This window comes from Lemur catta, chromosome 11, assembly GCF_020740605.2.
Source record: "Lemur catta isolate mLemCat1 chromosome 11, mLemCat1.pri, whole genome shotgun sequence".
NCBI classification, from domain to species: Eukaryota; Metazoa; Chordata; class Mammalia; order Primates; family Lemuridae; genus Lemur; species Lemur catta.
Genome location: NC_059138.1, coordinates 16599548 through 16614177, shown reverse-complemented (window position 1 = coordinate 16614177; position 14630 = coordinate 16599548). Strand labels below are relative to the sequence as shown.

Below are 14630 nucleotides of genomic sequence, written 5' to 3'. Positions count from 1 at the left end.
AAGACCATAGATAAATCTCAAAAGCTTTATGCAAAGCAGAAGAGCCAAATCCAAAAGGCTACATACTACATGACTCTATTTACATGGCATTCTGGAAAAGATAAAACTATAAGGACAGAAAATAGATTAGTGATTTCCAAAGGCTTAGGGGTAAGTAGGGATTGACTGCAAAGGGGAACAAGGAAATTTTGTAGGTGATAGTCATGTTCTATGATTTGATAATGGCTGTGGTTATACAACTGTATGTGCTTGTCAAAACTCATAGAACTGCATAATAAAAAGGAAGAATTTTACTGTTTTGTAAATTATTTCTCAGTAAACCTGACTTTAAAAAAAGAAAGATGACAGGCCAAGCCTGTGGTTGCATCATTAGGGATAACACCCAGGGCTTTTGCAGCCATTTGTTTAGGAAGATTTCTTTTTCCCGATGTCAACTATAAGGATAACAGAACCCTGACTCAGGTTTGTCATCCTGTCTCCCCCCAGTGAACCTTCCATGCAAGATCAGACATAGCACCTAAAAAGATGGAGAGTTAGGGCTGTGCTGGGCTTACAGGTCAGCGTGTTTGAACTGTGCCTGCCAATGGATGGTGTTAGTTTTGGGCTTTTTGTTTATTTGCTTTTTGGGGTATTTTTCCCCTAAAAAGTAAATGCCTGTACATGTGGCAGAATTTGGACTGAAACTTACTTTTATTCCAACTTTAAAAAACTATGGAGGTGTAGCCATTCCTTACCTATCTTAGACTTTTTGCAGTTACTAATATCGACCAGAAAGAACCTAAGAATTTTTATATGACCAAACTGACTCAGGCCATTTCAACACAGAAATGCCCTCCTTCCTCAAGCTCACTCAGATGCCTTCTGTGAGACTCAAGTATCACCTCCTGTCATGAACCTTTTCTGATACCCTGTGGCAAATTTCCATGGCACCCAGCATAGGCATGCTTGGAATGAGATCATATTCTTTTTTAGTTGTTTTTTCTTGATCTGTCCCTCTGAGCTATGCAGTCTTTAAGGGCACAAATCATCTTACATTCCCAGGACCTAGCATAATTTCTAACAAATTCATAGATGTTTGGAAAGTGATTTATTTAATAAATTTAAGTTATAAATATGTCTAGTAATAACACCAACACTTACTATGCGCTCAGCATGTGCCACTTTCTATGTAGTAGTTCCTCACAACACCCTATAAGGTAGGTGTTACGTCACCCCCATTTCACAGGTAAGGAAACTGAGGCATAGAGAGATAAAGTAACTTGCCTAAAGTCATACAGCTGGTAAATGTTGGAACTGGGAACCAAAGCCAAAGTCGTCTCCTTCCAAAACCTATACTTTTAAGATTTGTAAACTCTGCCTCTCATTTTGATCGCAACAATATCTGTTTTAAGATATAATGCTTTTCACACTTTGCATACAATCCTGGCATTGAAAAGAATTTTAGAACTCCTTACTGTATCAACACTATGTAGATTAAACAAGCCAAAATCATAGAAGCCAACTTGTTCCAGATCACTGTTGTTCTGTGGAATAACTAAGATGGCTTTCTGGTTAAAAAGGTGGGAGACAGTTTACATAAAAATTTACAAGGCCACTGCTGCTTCAGATATTTTGGTTCTCTGCCCCAAGAAGAATATTATCTTCACTGGAAAGATTTATTATTAACTGCTCTCCCCATCTCTCTCTTTTTCAGGGTTCACTGTTTCCACTATCTCATCCCTCTTGCAAAGGAGGGAAACTATGCCATTGTTGCTAATGTGGAAAGCATGGATTATGACCCTCTGGTGGTCAAGCTTAACAAAGACATCAGTGCCATTGAAGAGGCCATGAGCTCCAGCCTTCAGCAGCACAAGTTCCAATATATCTTTGAAGGTCAGACCCTGCTTCTGTCTCGAGGGGTTTGAAAGGACAGAAGGGTGAACGTTTTCCTGAGATTCTATATTATTGACGTTAAAAACTTATAGAAAAAGTTGTTTGTGTGCTTATTTGTTTGTTTGAGCTAAATTTGCAATACCTGGCCTGTCTGTGTATGACTAGTTAGACAACAATATGGCTGCCATCTGTTCCTGGTTGATAAGGAGATTTAATCCAAGATAAGGCAGATGGCTGCCTCCCTGACATGCCACTGATGAGATTTGAGCGAATGTGTGGAGTGGGCCGTGAATTAACTCAAGAGGACCTTATAAAAGAAAAAGAAAACACGTATACACAATGAGGAGAGAATCCTGAAAGACCCTTCATTGGCTTAAGTTATTGCTAGAATGGGAATTTTTCTCACGGAATGGGTTATCATCGGAAAGAACAGAGCCTCTGATTAGGAGAGATGTTTAGTTAGGAAGGCTTCATCCATCAGTGCCTTCCGGGGCAGGCAGGCAAGGAAGGGTGTGAGAGAGCAAGTACCACCTGAAGACATTTATCATCACAATTTTGAAAAATGTGCCACCAGCCAAATATCTTTCATGGTAAATTTCACCCATAGGACCCCCTTGGCACTCCTGTTAGGATTTCAAATTATATTCCCTTTTTACTTGTTTTGGTTTGTTTGTGTGTAGACCTAGATGCCAAAAGTATCTATGTTCTCTCACCAAATAAAACCAGTATCATTTAAAACAATTAAGAAGGTACACTGTCCACAGGATTGTGGAAAGCTGACAATACATGACCAATGCTTGCCTTATAAAACAGTTCTATTCCAGCAAGTTTGGACACACACCCCCACATTCTATTTCCCCATTAAATTATAAAGATGGAGGTGTAAAGGTGGAGATGTGCTCTGATGGGAAATATCCCTGAAAGACTTTAGCCAAAAAGTATAAGTGATTAAAGGATTAGCTCTTAGTTGCCCCATGGCACTGTGAATTTTGTGGCACCTCTACTACTCTGCAGCTTGAGGCTGCAGTGATCATCTGGAATTTACTTTTAATACGCAGAGTTTCCTCTTTGTTCTTGACTATGAGTCTTCCCAGCCTTGAGTATCATATTAGAGAATGTATTTCTTTAATATACTTCTTGTTACTTATTATTTCTTATTCTCTGTAAACAACACACTGCCTAGTTGCCTACACTTTGGGCAGACCACATTATACCACGGCAGAAACAAATTATACCTGAAGTTATGGGCTCGAAAGAATGGCACCAAAACTTGACCTACAGAAATTTATCAGACAAATAAGTTGTCTGGCTTTCAATGGACAATCTGTGTACATTTATAAAAGTGAAGTCCTTTTTCTTTCACTTTCAATTACCACAGACAAGTTTGTGGTCTTGAGGCCATGTTGGGTGAGTGTAGCTGAAGCAGGAGAATGCATCTTCCTCCCTTGCTTTCTACCTCCACCTTAACCTAGGGAAAAGTCATTCTGAAGACAGACGGAGCCATTGAACCTGAAGATGAGCCTGACACTCGCATCTGAACCTTTGAGTCTCTATGAAGGGACTATGTCTTCCAAAGAAGAAAATAACAAAAGTAGGGGACTGCTTGGGACTAGTCAGACCAGCTTTAGAATTCCTAAGAAACTGTCCTGCTAGAGTCCAACTTTGCAAGAATAAGAAAAAAAGAATGAATACACGTTTACTGAATTCCATTTAGAATTAAAATCTAACTTTTAAAAATAGTAACCCATATGCACTTCATGTTGTTCTGAACCAGCATTTCTCAACTTAATTATATGGGATATCCTGAAGGAGACCATTAGTTTGTTGATGTCCTGAGCTGCCCTTTGCTAAATTTCATAGGCCATAAGACAGCCCTTCAGATGTAAGAACAAACCACGTAGGGCCCCCCAGAATAGGTGTCTCGTGCAAACTCAACAGCCAATGTACGATCTGCTTTTCCTTCGCCCTTTGCTTCTGATTACATTCTCTCCAATTACTGCTTTAGAAATATACCCGATTGCCAATGTTGGAGCACGTTAGCATTATTGCCAGTAACCCAGTTTCTTACTGATTTATTTTTACTTGTCAGTGTTGAAGTATATTAGCATTATTGCCAATGCCCAATTCCACATTGATTTATTTTTACTTCGGTAGGCTCCCAGTCAACTTTTGAGCCAAAAGTACCCCCCTCTGTTTTGTGGGAGGAAGGTGAGGCCAAACAGATCATTGTAGGTACATGTGCTCTTCTCTGCTTCCCAATTATCTATACAGAAAAGCAGGAGTTCCTGTGCACATTAATAGTTTATAACAACCTGGCATGTTCTCTAAGCCCTTGCTCTGGTGACAGTAGGTGCATATGCCAATGGTGGATCTGTGGATATACCAGCGTAAAGTCCACCCATCTATAACTACTAGGACAATGTAGAAATACCCTGAAATTACTGTAAGATCAGCAGATGCAGCCATCAAAGATATGTTTTCTTTGGTCAATGAAATTTATAGAGGGTTAAAAGAGAGCAGTTATGTGCGCGAGTTTCTGCAGGATGCCACTCATCTGCCTTCTCTTCTCTCCCCACTGCCCTGTGCGGACCCCTCAGGCCTGGGCCACCTGATCTCCTGCATCCTCATTAACGGTGCCCAGTACTTCCGGCGCATCAGTGAGTCCGGCATCAAGAAAATGTGTAGGAACATTTTTGTTCTTCAGCAGAATTTGACCAATATCACCATGTCGCGGGAGGCAGACTTGGACTTTGCAAGGTAGGAGGGAAAACTGAGCTTAATTTCTTGTACCAAAGCCAAGACTTCATTGCCTATAAAGTCCTTTTTAAAGATAGATTTTTGGTACTTAGAAGGTTAATTTATAAAAAGAAAGAAAGATGTTCTTAAGTCATAGAGAAGGTAATTCTACAAAATTCTATTGAATGTTTGACATGACTTAGGCAGGCATTTTCTCCTGCTGTCTAACCTAAGTTCTTCTTACTACAAAATATTAGTGATTTTTTTTCTGAGTATAAAAATATATATACTCATTGCATAAAATATGTAAGATAAAATACAAAGAAGAATATAAACATTACTCATAAATCTTTGATCTGGAGACTGTGATATTTAGGATACTTTCTCCTGGCTTTTGGGCATGTGCTATGTGTATATATGACTTTTCACACATATATATGCATATGATTTCTCTTTTTACAAAATTGGAACTATGTTAATGTAATTTTATATTAACTTGCTTTTCCTTATCAGTAATATTATTTAAAAACATTACTTTTAATGCCTGAACAAATATTCTGTGGTATAAATGAGCCATAATTTATTTTTTCACTCACTTGCAAATTTTGGGACATTTGAATTTTTTCCATTATTTTCTTTCGTTGTAAATAACATGTGTTGAGCTCACTTTTGTGTGAATCTATTTCCTCATCTCTTCCTGTCTTGTTCCAATTGAAACCTGTCTCTCCTTGTTTTCACTGGGAGGCACGTGGGTACTCATCACTGTCCTTTCTCTTTTCTAGGTTTGCTGATCTCAATTTTTATTGTTTTTCTATAATAAACTCTTTCAAATTTGAGAGTTAATTTTGCTCTCTCTTCATTTGGTCTTAACACTGTCTACACCTTACTTAAAACATCAAAGCTCTAGTCCTTTCATGAAAGCTTAAACAAATTTGAAGGGGATAGATGACAATTATGGTATCTCCAGACTGTATTGCTCTTTATACATATGTGGATTATTCGGTAAACTCCTTCATTTTCCAGAAGCCTTTATGGCTAGCAAGTCATTTGTTTTTAATAACCCAGAATGCTCCTGCCTAATATTTAGTGCTTCTGTGTCTTTTCACTTGATTTTTTAATTCCTTCCAAAGTTCAGGAAAATTTGAAACAATTCTTGAATCATTTAATGGAATGATGAAATATTATCTACTTTGACAATTATGAAGACATACATACTATAATCATTGTTTTGAAAATGAACCGTATGTGTTCATTTTTAACCTTTCTCCCCAAATCTATTACTCCATTTGCTCCATTGCTACCTTCTTCCTCTGCTTTTTGGCCCTTCTCCTTCGCTGTCTTTTTCTTCCTGTTTGTGGGAGAGTGTGTGTGTGTGTATTTGTGTTTTCATTAAATTCCCTGTTTTAGGCTAAATTTGGTGGAAAGCCTTCCTTGCTCAGATTAGGGAAACCAGGTGTGACTGAATGCTGCATTTATTTGGTCGCTCTTGTGGGGAATGATCTCATTATTGAATTAGTCTAGTCATAATAACATTGACAAGGGGAAGTTAAGAACATGGAGGCCTGAGGGATACAGAGAACCGTTGCAAATTCTCTGAGGAATATAATTCCTAAATTCAATCATCCTTTTTTAAATGATTTTTTTATTTAGCTGATAAAGTAAATTAACACAGTTTTTGGCAGCCAGTGTGGGGCCTGAACACATCCTGGAAGAACGGGCGTCTGAATAATGTAAGGCTGACTGGGCGGTCTTGAGGTTGGCATCAGTGGATCGTGTGCTGATGAAGCGTTTCTTCAGGAAATAATTGAATGGCAACGAGTCATGCCTTTCGCAGCTGAACTGGTGAATTACATCCAAGGAAGTGTAGGTATAAGCGGATTGTGACCACTTGGGAGAGGTTCTGCTACTATTCCTCTTTATTCTTATAAGGATTATGAAAGGACATAGGCTAGCATGAACATATAGCCTTGAATCATTCTGTCCTTCTGATCCTGGTTCAGAAGATATCTCTTGCCTAGACTGAGAGCACCAAGAGGCTGTCACTTTGTGTCTCAGAGCCTGGACCAGAGTAAGTGCTCATTATGTGTATTGAATGAATGAATAGGGATATCAAATCGAGGCCTGTTTTGGTGTTGATGAAGGGCTTGCATAATGACAGGTTAGTTTATCTTTAGTTCCCTGAAGGTTTTAACCAGCTGACATGGGTCAGTTTTCTTATAGGCTTATAAAAAAGAGCATCTCCCTTGCAGTTCTTTCTTTGTAAAACAGAAAACATTGCAAGAAGGAATAATGTAGCCCTGCTATTTCTCTCTCATTTTCTCTTGCTCTCATATAGACAACACTTTATAGCTTTATTTTTTTCCCCTTCTTGTTTTTGGTTGGGACAGGTTTTGCGAAATGGGCTCCATCCATTCTACCAAATTTGAAACTATGTAAAATAAATACAATAGGGATACCAAAATAGCCAGAAATAATAGACTGCAGCAATGTGCCTCAGCATTCCTTAAGCAATGTCTAATCAAGCGTGGACAGCATCTGTATTTCCAGCAAATCTCTATAGGAAAGTTATCTTCTAACGCAGTAATTAATCACTAGTTGCCATGTGTCAGAAAACTTATTTAACAAGAAGTTGCAAAGCGCTTGTAGTTTTTTTTCACTTCTGCAGCCTTCCTGGCCAGAGGAAAGTGTAATACCTTTCAGTAATAAAGAAATAGGGATCTGGAATGATTCCATTTATGTTGATTCTTCTACTCCTGGTGGTGTCGTCTGTCTCTTTATACGCACATTTGCTCTAACTAATCTCTAATAGGAGGATAAATCTTGGGTGAGCACAGGATCAAGATGACCTGTAACGTTACCAGAGGTACAGAGAGCCCCTGTCCTCTGTGGTCATGATCACTTAAGCTCTGCTATGATTTTGAGCCTTTTGACCCCACTGTTAATTTTCAGGCTCAAAAAGATTCCTTGTCCAGGAAAATCACTGGAGATTAACTAGAAAGTAGAAGGGCTCTATGAGTGTGCTTTTTTAGTTCCTTTCATCACAAATCATCTTAACTCGAGCCGTCATGTGCCTTTCTAAAAGTGAGTGTCTGAAGCCCCCTAGGAGTCCAGGTGGTGACAAGAGAGGTCTGAATATTCAAGCATTGAAGTCTCCACGGTGTATCTGGTGATCTTTACAGTTTAAGTGAAGCCATCATTCAAAAAGAATATTCCAGAGTTTTCTTCGCAGTTCTCCCCATCTACCCCATTTTCCCTTTTGTATCTGTCTCGTTCATCTCAGTTGCCTTTCTTTTCTCCTTTATTTCTCCTATCGTATTGCTTCCTGCTTTCCTCTTTCAAGATTCCATTGCTCCTCAGTTCTTTCCCCTTCATTTTGGTCTTCCATAGACTGGTATCTCTCATTCCTAAATCTGACAAAGGTAAAGAAATGAACGCTAAGGTTCAGGAAGTGGTACGGAGAAAAGTTCTGACACACAAGGCAGCTTCCTCACCCTGGATCAAGGAATGCTTTTGTTCCTTCAACAAATATTTATTGAGCATGTGTTCTCTCTAGGTCCTGCTCTCAGGGAACTTGCATTATTGTGGGGAAAGACACAAACTAACAGATGAGTAAATTATAAAGTATGTCAGATGATGATATATGCTATGCTGAAAAACTAAGCATGGGAGGAGAATAAAGAGTGCCAGCATATATTGGTGGTAATCTGAAATTTTAGAGTATTCATGGAAGTCCTTAATGATACGGTAACATTAGAGGAAAAAACCTAAGGAAGAGTGGGAGCAATCCATGTGGCTATCTAGGGAGACAGCATACCAGGAAAGGGAATCTAAGGGGAAAGACCCAGAGGGAGGAATATGCTTGACATTTGAAGAACAGCAGAAAGGCCAGTACGGATGAAGTGAGTGAGCAGGAAAAGAATAAGAAGTGAAGTCAGAGGTTTGATCTAAGGAGCTGAAATCTTGAAGCCCACTATAATGGCATTGACTTTTACTTTGTATGAGCTAGGAAGCTGTTAGAGGGTTTAGAGCAGAAGAGCACCATCATCTGAATCACTGTGGCTGCTATGGTGAAAATAAGCAGTTGTGGAGAGAAGGTTGTAGGTAAGGGAAGAAGCAGACAGACCTGTTAGAAAACTATGGCAATAATATTCTAGGTGAAAGACAGTTGTGACGCAAAGCAAGATGGTAGCAGTGGAGAGGATGAGACGTGGTCAGATTAGGAGATATTTTAAAAGTAGAGCTGACAGGATTTGCTGAGGGATTAGAAGTGAACCAATGACTGCAAGGTTTTTGTTCTGAGCAATTCAAAGCATGGAGTTTTCATTTACTGAAAAGAAAACAAACCAGACTCTGGAAGAGACCAGTTGAGTGTGTGGAGGGCAGAGGGCCGATACAGAAGGGATACCAAGAGTTTGGGTTGAAATATTAGGTTTGAGATGCCTTTTAGATGTCTGAATAGAGATGAAAAGGAAAAAGTTGGATATATTAATATCTCTCAGGAAAGAGCTGGAGATAAGAGTTTGGGAATCATTAGCATATGGATGAGATTTAAAGCCATGAGAAAGGGTGAAAGGTGAGATCAAGATAGGAGCACAAGTAGAGAAAAAAGAGAAACTGTCCAGGAATTGGGCCTTGGGATCCCCACTGTTTAGATGCTGGAAGAAGAACCAGCAGAGGAAGCAGACGACAGCCAGTAAAGTAGGAAGGTAACTAGGAGAGGGGCGTGTCTCGGAAGTCAAGTGAAGTGTTTTAAAAAGAGAGTGTCTTCGTCAGTGTCAAATGATGCTGACAGGTTAAATTGGCTCAGACAGAGAACTAGCCACTGGTGGGCTTTGCCAAAGCTGAAATGCTTTGGTTTACATTCCTTCATCTTCCTTACACAATTTACCTAAAGTAGGAACAAACTTGAAACGTATGTATTTGGGAACAGGCTTCTCACTCCTCAATTCCAGGGTAGGGTCTGATGCAGTCAGGGCAAACAAAAATGCAATTAGAATGTTTACACTGTGATATATAAAAGGCTAAATTGTTCCAGGGCATACAGAATGGTACAGTGGACATAAGAGACTCAGGAAGGGGGTGAGTAGAACAGAGGTAAGGGGGAAAAATTACCTGTTGGGTACAGTGTACACTATTTGGGTGATGGGTACACTGAAAGCCATGACTTCACTGCTATACAATTCATCCATGTAACCAGAAACCACTTGTACCCTTAAATCTATTGAAATAAAAAAATACTAAATAATATTAATGTTAGTAGCCATGTTCTTGAATAACACTGATATTAATTTAAATTCCTAAACCTCATGATCAGAATGAAATGCATGCCAATGAGGCATTCCTAACACATATTTTGTTTATGATGTTAAAAAAGGACCAAATTGGCAATCTCTCTTTTCTCAAGATCAACATCAACGTGCATAAATCATGTTGACAGTATGTGCCCTTGATATGATGTGATGAAAATGACACTTTACCAAAAACCCATAAGCTCAATCTAATCAGGAAAAAAACATCAGAAAGAATCCAATAGAGGGATATCCTATGAAATACCTATAGTCCTTCAAATTGTCAAAGTCATCAGAAAAAAAAAGGGAAGTCTGAGAAACTTTCACAGCCAAGAGGAAACTAGGAGACATGGTGACTAAATATAATATGTATCAATTCTTGGCTTTTTGGCTAAGATCAAGTATCTAAATGTGTAACGTGCTGCCCTGGATGGGATCCTGGAACCAAAAAAGGACATTAGGTAGAAACTAAGGAAACCTGAAAAAACTGTGGATTTTAGTTAATGGATTCATATGGTTCATTAGTTGTGACAAATGTACTATACTAATAAAAGGTGTTAATAATAAGGAAACTGGGTACAATTTATATGGGAACTCTGTACTGTATTCTCAGTTTTTCTATAAATCTAAAATTATTCTAAGAAATAAAGTCAAAAAAAATAGGCAAAGGATTTGAACAGACACTTATCCAAAGAAGATATAGAGGTGGCTAATTCATGTTGAGCAAGAAAAGATGCTCAACATCGTTTGTTATTAGAGAACTATGAATCAAAACCACAATGAGATACCACTCTACACCCTCCAGGAATGCTATACTCAAAAACCCAGACAATAAAAGTGTTGGTGAGCATGTGGAGAAGATGAAACTCTCATTTGTTGCTGGTGGGAATGTAAAATGGTGCAGTTGCTTTGGAAAACAGTTTGTCAACAAGTTTCTCAAAAAGTTAAGCATAGAGTTATATGACTCAGCAATTCCACTCCTAGATGTATACTTGAGAAATGAAGCATACCTGTACACAAAATTTGGTACACAAATGTTCATAGCATTAATAATAACCAAAAAGTAAAAACAACCTATATCCACCAACTGATTAATAAATAGAATGTGGTCAATCCATACAGTGGATATTATTTGGCCATAAAAAGAGATGATGTGCTGATATGTAATACAACATGGATGAACCTTGAAACCTTATGTTCAATTTAGAAGCTAGTCACAAAAGACTGCATATTGCACAACACTATTCACATGAAATGTCCAAAATGGACAAATTTACAAAGATAAAAAGTAGATTAGTGGTTACTTAGAGCCAGAGGGTTGAGAGGAAGTGGGTAAAGGGAAAGAGGATTTCTTTGGGGGGTGATGAAAATGGTCTAAAATAGATTGTGCTGATGGTTATATTAATACAATCCTATGACTATACTAAAAGACCTTGAATTGTACACCGTAAGTGTGCAAATTGTATGGTATGTGAATTATATCTTCATAAAGCTATTTTTTTAAAAAAAGAGATTGAGCTTTAAAGCTTTAAAAATCCAAAATGATATGACATAAGAAATGAGTAGCTCAAGTTTTATACTCTCAATGAAGGGGGAACTTTGTAAAGGAAATATCTGGCTCATTGGTTTCCCTAATCCATCCAGAGAGGTAGGAGATAAAGGAAGAATTTTTGGAGGAGGTGATGCTTAATATTAGTCTTAAATGGAATTATCCAGGGAGGGGAGAGAGCAATTACAAAGAGAAAGGGCAGTTCAGGGGGACTGAAGCAGACGTTCCATGAAGGGGTGTTGAAAGTGAGACGTAAGGGGAAGTCAGGGCTAAGCTCAGGGCAAGAGACAAATGCCACCTTCTCAGAGGCCTTCTCTCCTTCAGTTTCAAGACATGCCTTCCTCCCCCACCAGCACTCTCTGCTCTCCTTACCCTGATTCATTTTTTTATCACATATCTGACATTTTATATATACTTATTTGTTCTTTATCTGTCTACCCCAAGTAGAATATGAGCTTCATAGGGATGGACTCTTTTTGTTCACTGCTGCAGCCCCAGGGCCTAGACCAGTAATGTAATAGGAATTCAATAAATACTTGTGGGGTAATAAAGTCATTTGGATTTTATCCCCTAGGTGACCAAAGGGTTTTAAGTAGAGGAGTGAGATGGTCAGCTAGGTAGATTATTTTAGCAGCTATGTAAGACTTGGATTGAGGGAGGTGGAACTGGAGGCCTTGCAGACCAATTGGAAGGTGATTGCTAAGAGAGTGATGGGTAGGGCTTGAACTAGGTCCATGCTGGGAGTTGGGGGCGGAGGAGACAGATGTGAGAAGTGTGAAGGAACTAACATTGGCAGGATTTGGAGAGTAACTGAATAGTGACAGTAAAGAAAAGGGAGTCAAGGATGACTCTCCAGTTTCTGACATGGGTGTCTAACCAGTTCACAATGCCATCATGTAAGATAAACCTATGGGAGGAATAGGTTTGGTGGAGGGAAGATCATCAGTGGCCATGATGAGTGTAAGATGCCTGTGGACTTCCAAGTCCAGATGTCTAATATGCTGCTGGATATGTGAGCTAGAAGCTTGGTGAAGAGGCCAGGATTGAACAAACAGATTTGGGGAATTGTCAGCATAGAGGAGTTGTTTAAAACCATTAGAGGAAGTAAACATTGTAGTTGGGGAACAATCCCCCAGGAAGACCCAACAGTAAAGGGCATGAGAAGGAAGAGGAGTCCCAGAAAAGGATAGGGAAGGAATGGTCTCAGAGGACAAGGGACAAAAGAGGATATCTCATGAAGGCCACATGGCTGCCTGCACAGAAATGGTACTTCACCCATAAATTGATACAGCATCTTTCTTCCCAATAAATGAAGGCATTTTCTCTTTTTAATGTCTCCAACTCCTCTTTGCGGTAAACTGTCCAGATGTTTCTTCAGGGATGACAGAGTGAGTGACAAAGCCAGCCTGGAAACTAAATATACTGATTCAGATCCCTGCTTTATCCTTGATCTTGTACCTTCTCTAAGGCCAGGAATGATCTCTGGAGTGGCTGAGAATGTCGAATTCCTCCAAGGGGAGCTGTTTACATAGATTTATTTCCTACAAACCTACTGCACCAGGAACATTACTTTTGTTTTGTGCAGGAAAGGTTATGAGTTTTCCTATATGGAGTGACCAGAGTGTCGTTTGATGGAGGGGGATTAGCAAGGACATGCTGCCACCTACTGGAGACACCCACAGACATCCAGACAGATGAATGTCTGAGGTCCCTGAATTTAAGAGTGGGTACTGCCCCCGAAGTAGACTTTGGAGGTGACTTGGCTGAAAAGATGAAATACCCCCACCTATCAAATAAAATTTTATTTGACTCCCTTGCTGGAAGAACAGTTTTGTTTCTGAGGAAGAAAACAATATTTTCCACCTCCTTTTCTCTCTTTTTTCCCCTCAGCTTTATCCTGCCGTTGGGCTTGTTTACCTTTCCAATTCTAGGGTGACCTGTTCCTTTTCAAGCTTTACCTGTAATACTCCAGATTTTCGACTCAAGATTATTAACCATGTGGATTTGTGGTTAATTTTGTAGGAGAGATTAGTCTGCTGCTAAAAATTCTTTTTAATAATGATGTCTCTAAAAAAGTCTATTAAATCTCCTGAATTTAATAGTTATAAAAAGCTAGCCCCAATTTCCCTAGGGGCCAGAGTAAATTGGGAAAGGGGATGGGTTGCATAGCTTTTGTAGCTTGGTAGAAGGAAAAATACCAGTTAATACAATTAAATAATGAAACAAAATCTTGTATGGCCTGATCTCTCAGAGAACTTTTTTAAAGATCTTTATATAAGTAGATGTAAGTACTATTACTTCTCTCTAATTAAACCTTCATTTGACTTTGCTTCCCCATTTCTGACCACATCACTTTCTACTGATCTCCTTTTTTGTGTGTTTATTACACTTATAGTAGTTTCCATACATTGTAACAATTAATTGATCTCTAATTAAATGTTTAATTAGGATTCTCGTAGCCTTCGTAGAACATCTCACAACAATGAGAATTTATAAGACTAAAAAAAAAACCTGTCAGTAATTGATGTTTGAGTTTTCATAAGCATATCGCATATGTGAAGCTTTGATTAAGTAAGATTTCTTTTGATTATGCTCAATTAATGTCACCATATCTATGTATATTGTCAGCGTATATTTGGGGTTCCTCAAGATTATTGGCAGACAGTAGCAGTCTTCCCTTCATAGCACATATGCTGGAATTGGAATGATTCAGAGATTAGCATAGATGGCAGGTGTTATTATTATCCAATAAAAATCCCAAGGAACAGAAATCAGAAGTGACTTGTCCAAAATCTCTCATCAAATTGTGCTGTTTATATATATCCTGCAGTACCTCTCTAGTCATCATAGTTAGGAGATTGAATTAACCCACCCAGTGAGGCTATTTTTCTGCCAGAGAAGGATTGCATTGTACTGAAAAGACATTAAGCTTGTTCTGTGACTAAAGCTCAAGAATGATCATTTATTGACTCTATTAGAATTCTTACTGAAAAACTTGAGGCTGGAAGCTGACCTTTCTTGTTTTCTAAATAGAGATGTAGTGCTTAAATTTTGGGGCTTAAAACTAGGAAACAGGCACAACTGATATTGTTGTAAACTCAGAGCTACAACTCCTTACAAACCACATCAAGGCCAGGCTTCCTATCCAGCCCCTCTCTGTGCCTGCCCCGCGGTATACCAAAAGG

At 38.8% G+C, this 14630-nt stretch overlaps 1 protein-coding gene across 1 annotated transcript in view; it reads left to right on the top strand.

The window, feature by feature from the left end:
* Window positions 1-14630, top strand: part of EXOC4 (exocyst complex component 4) — a 721344-nt gene that overhangs the window by 667177 nt on the left and 39537 nt on the right. Inside the window, exons 16-17 of the mRNA XM_045564932.1 lie at window positions 1694-1872; window positions 4470-4629. Of these exons, the coding sequence (XP_045420888.1) occupies window positions 1694-1872; window positions 4470-4629 (339 nt within the window). The remainder of the gene's footprint in view (window positions 1-1693; window positions 1873-4469; window positions 4630-14630) is intronic.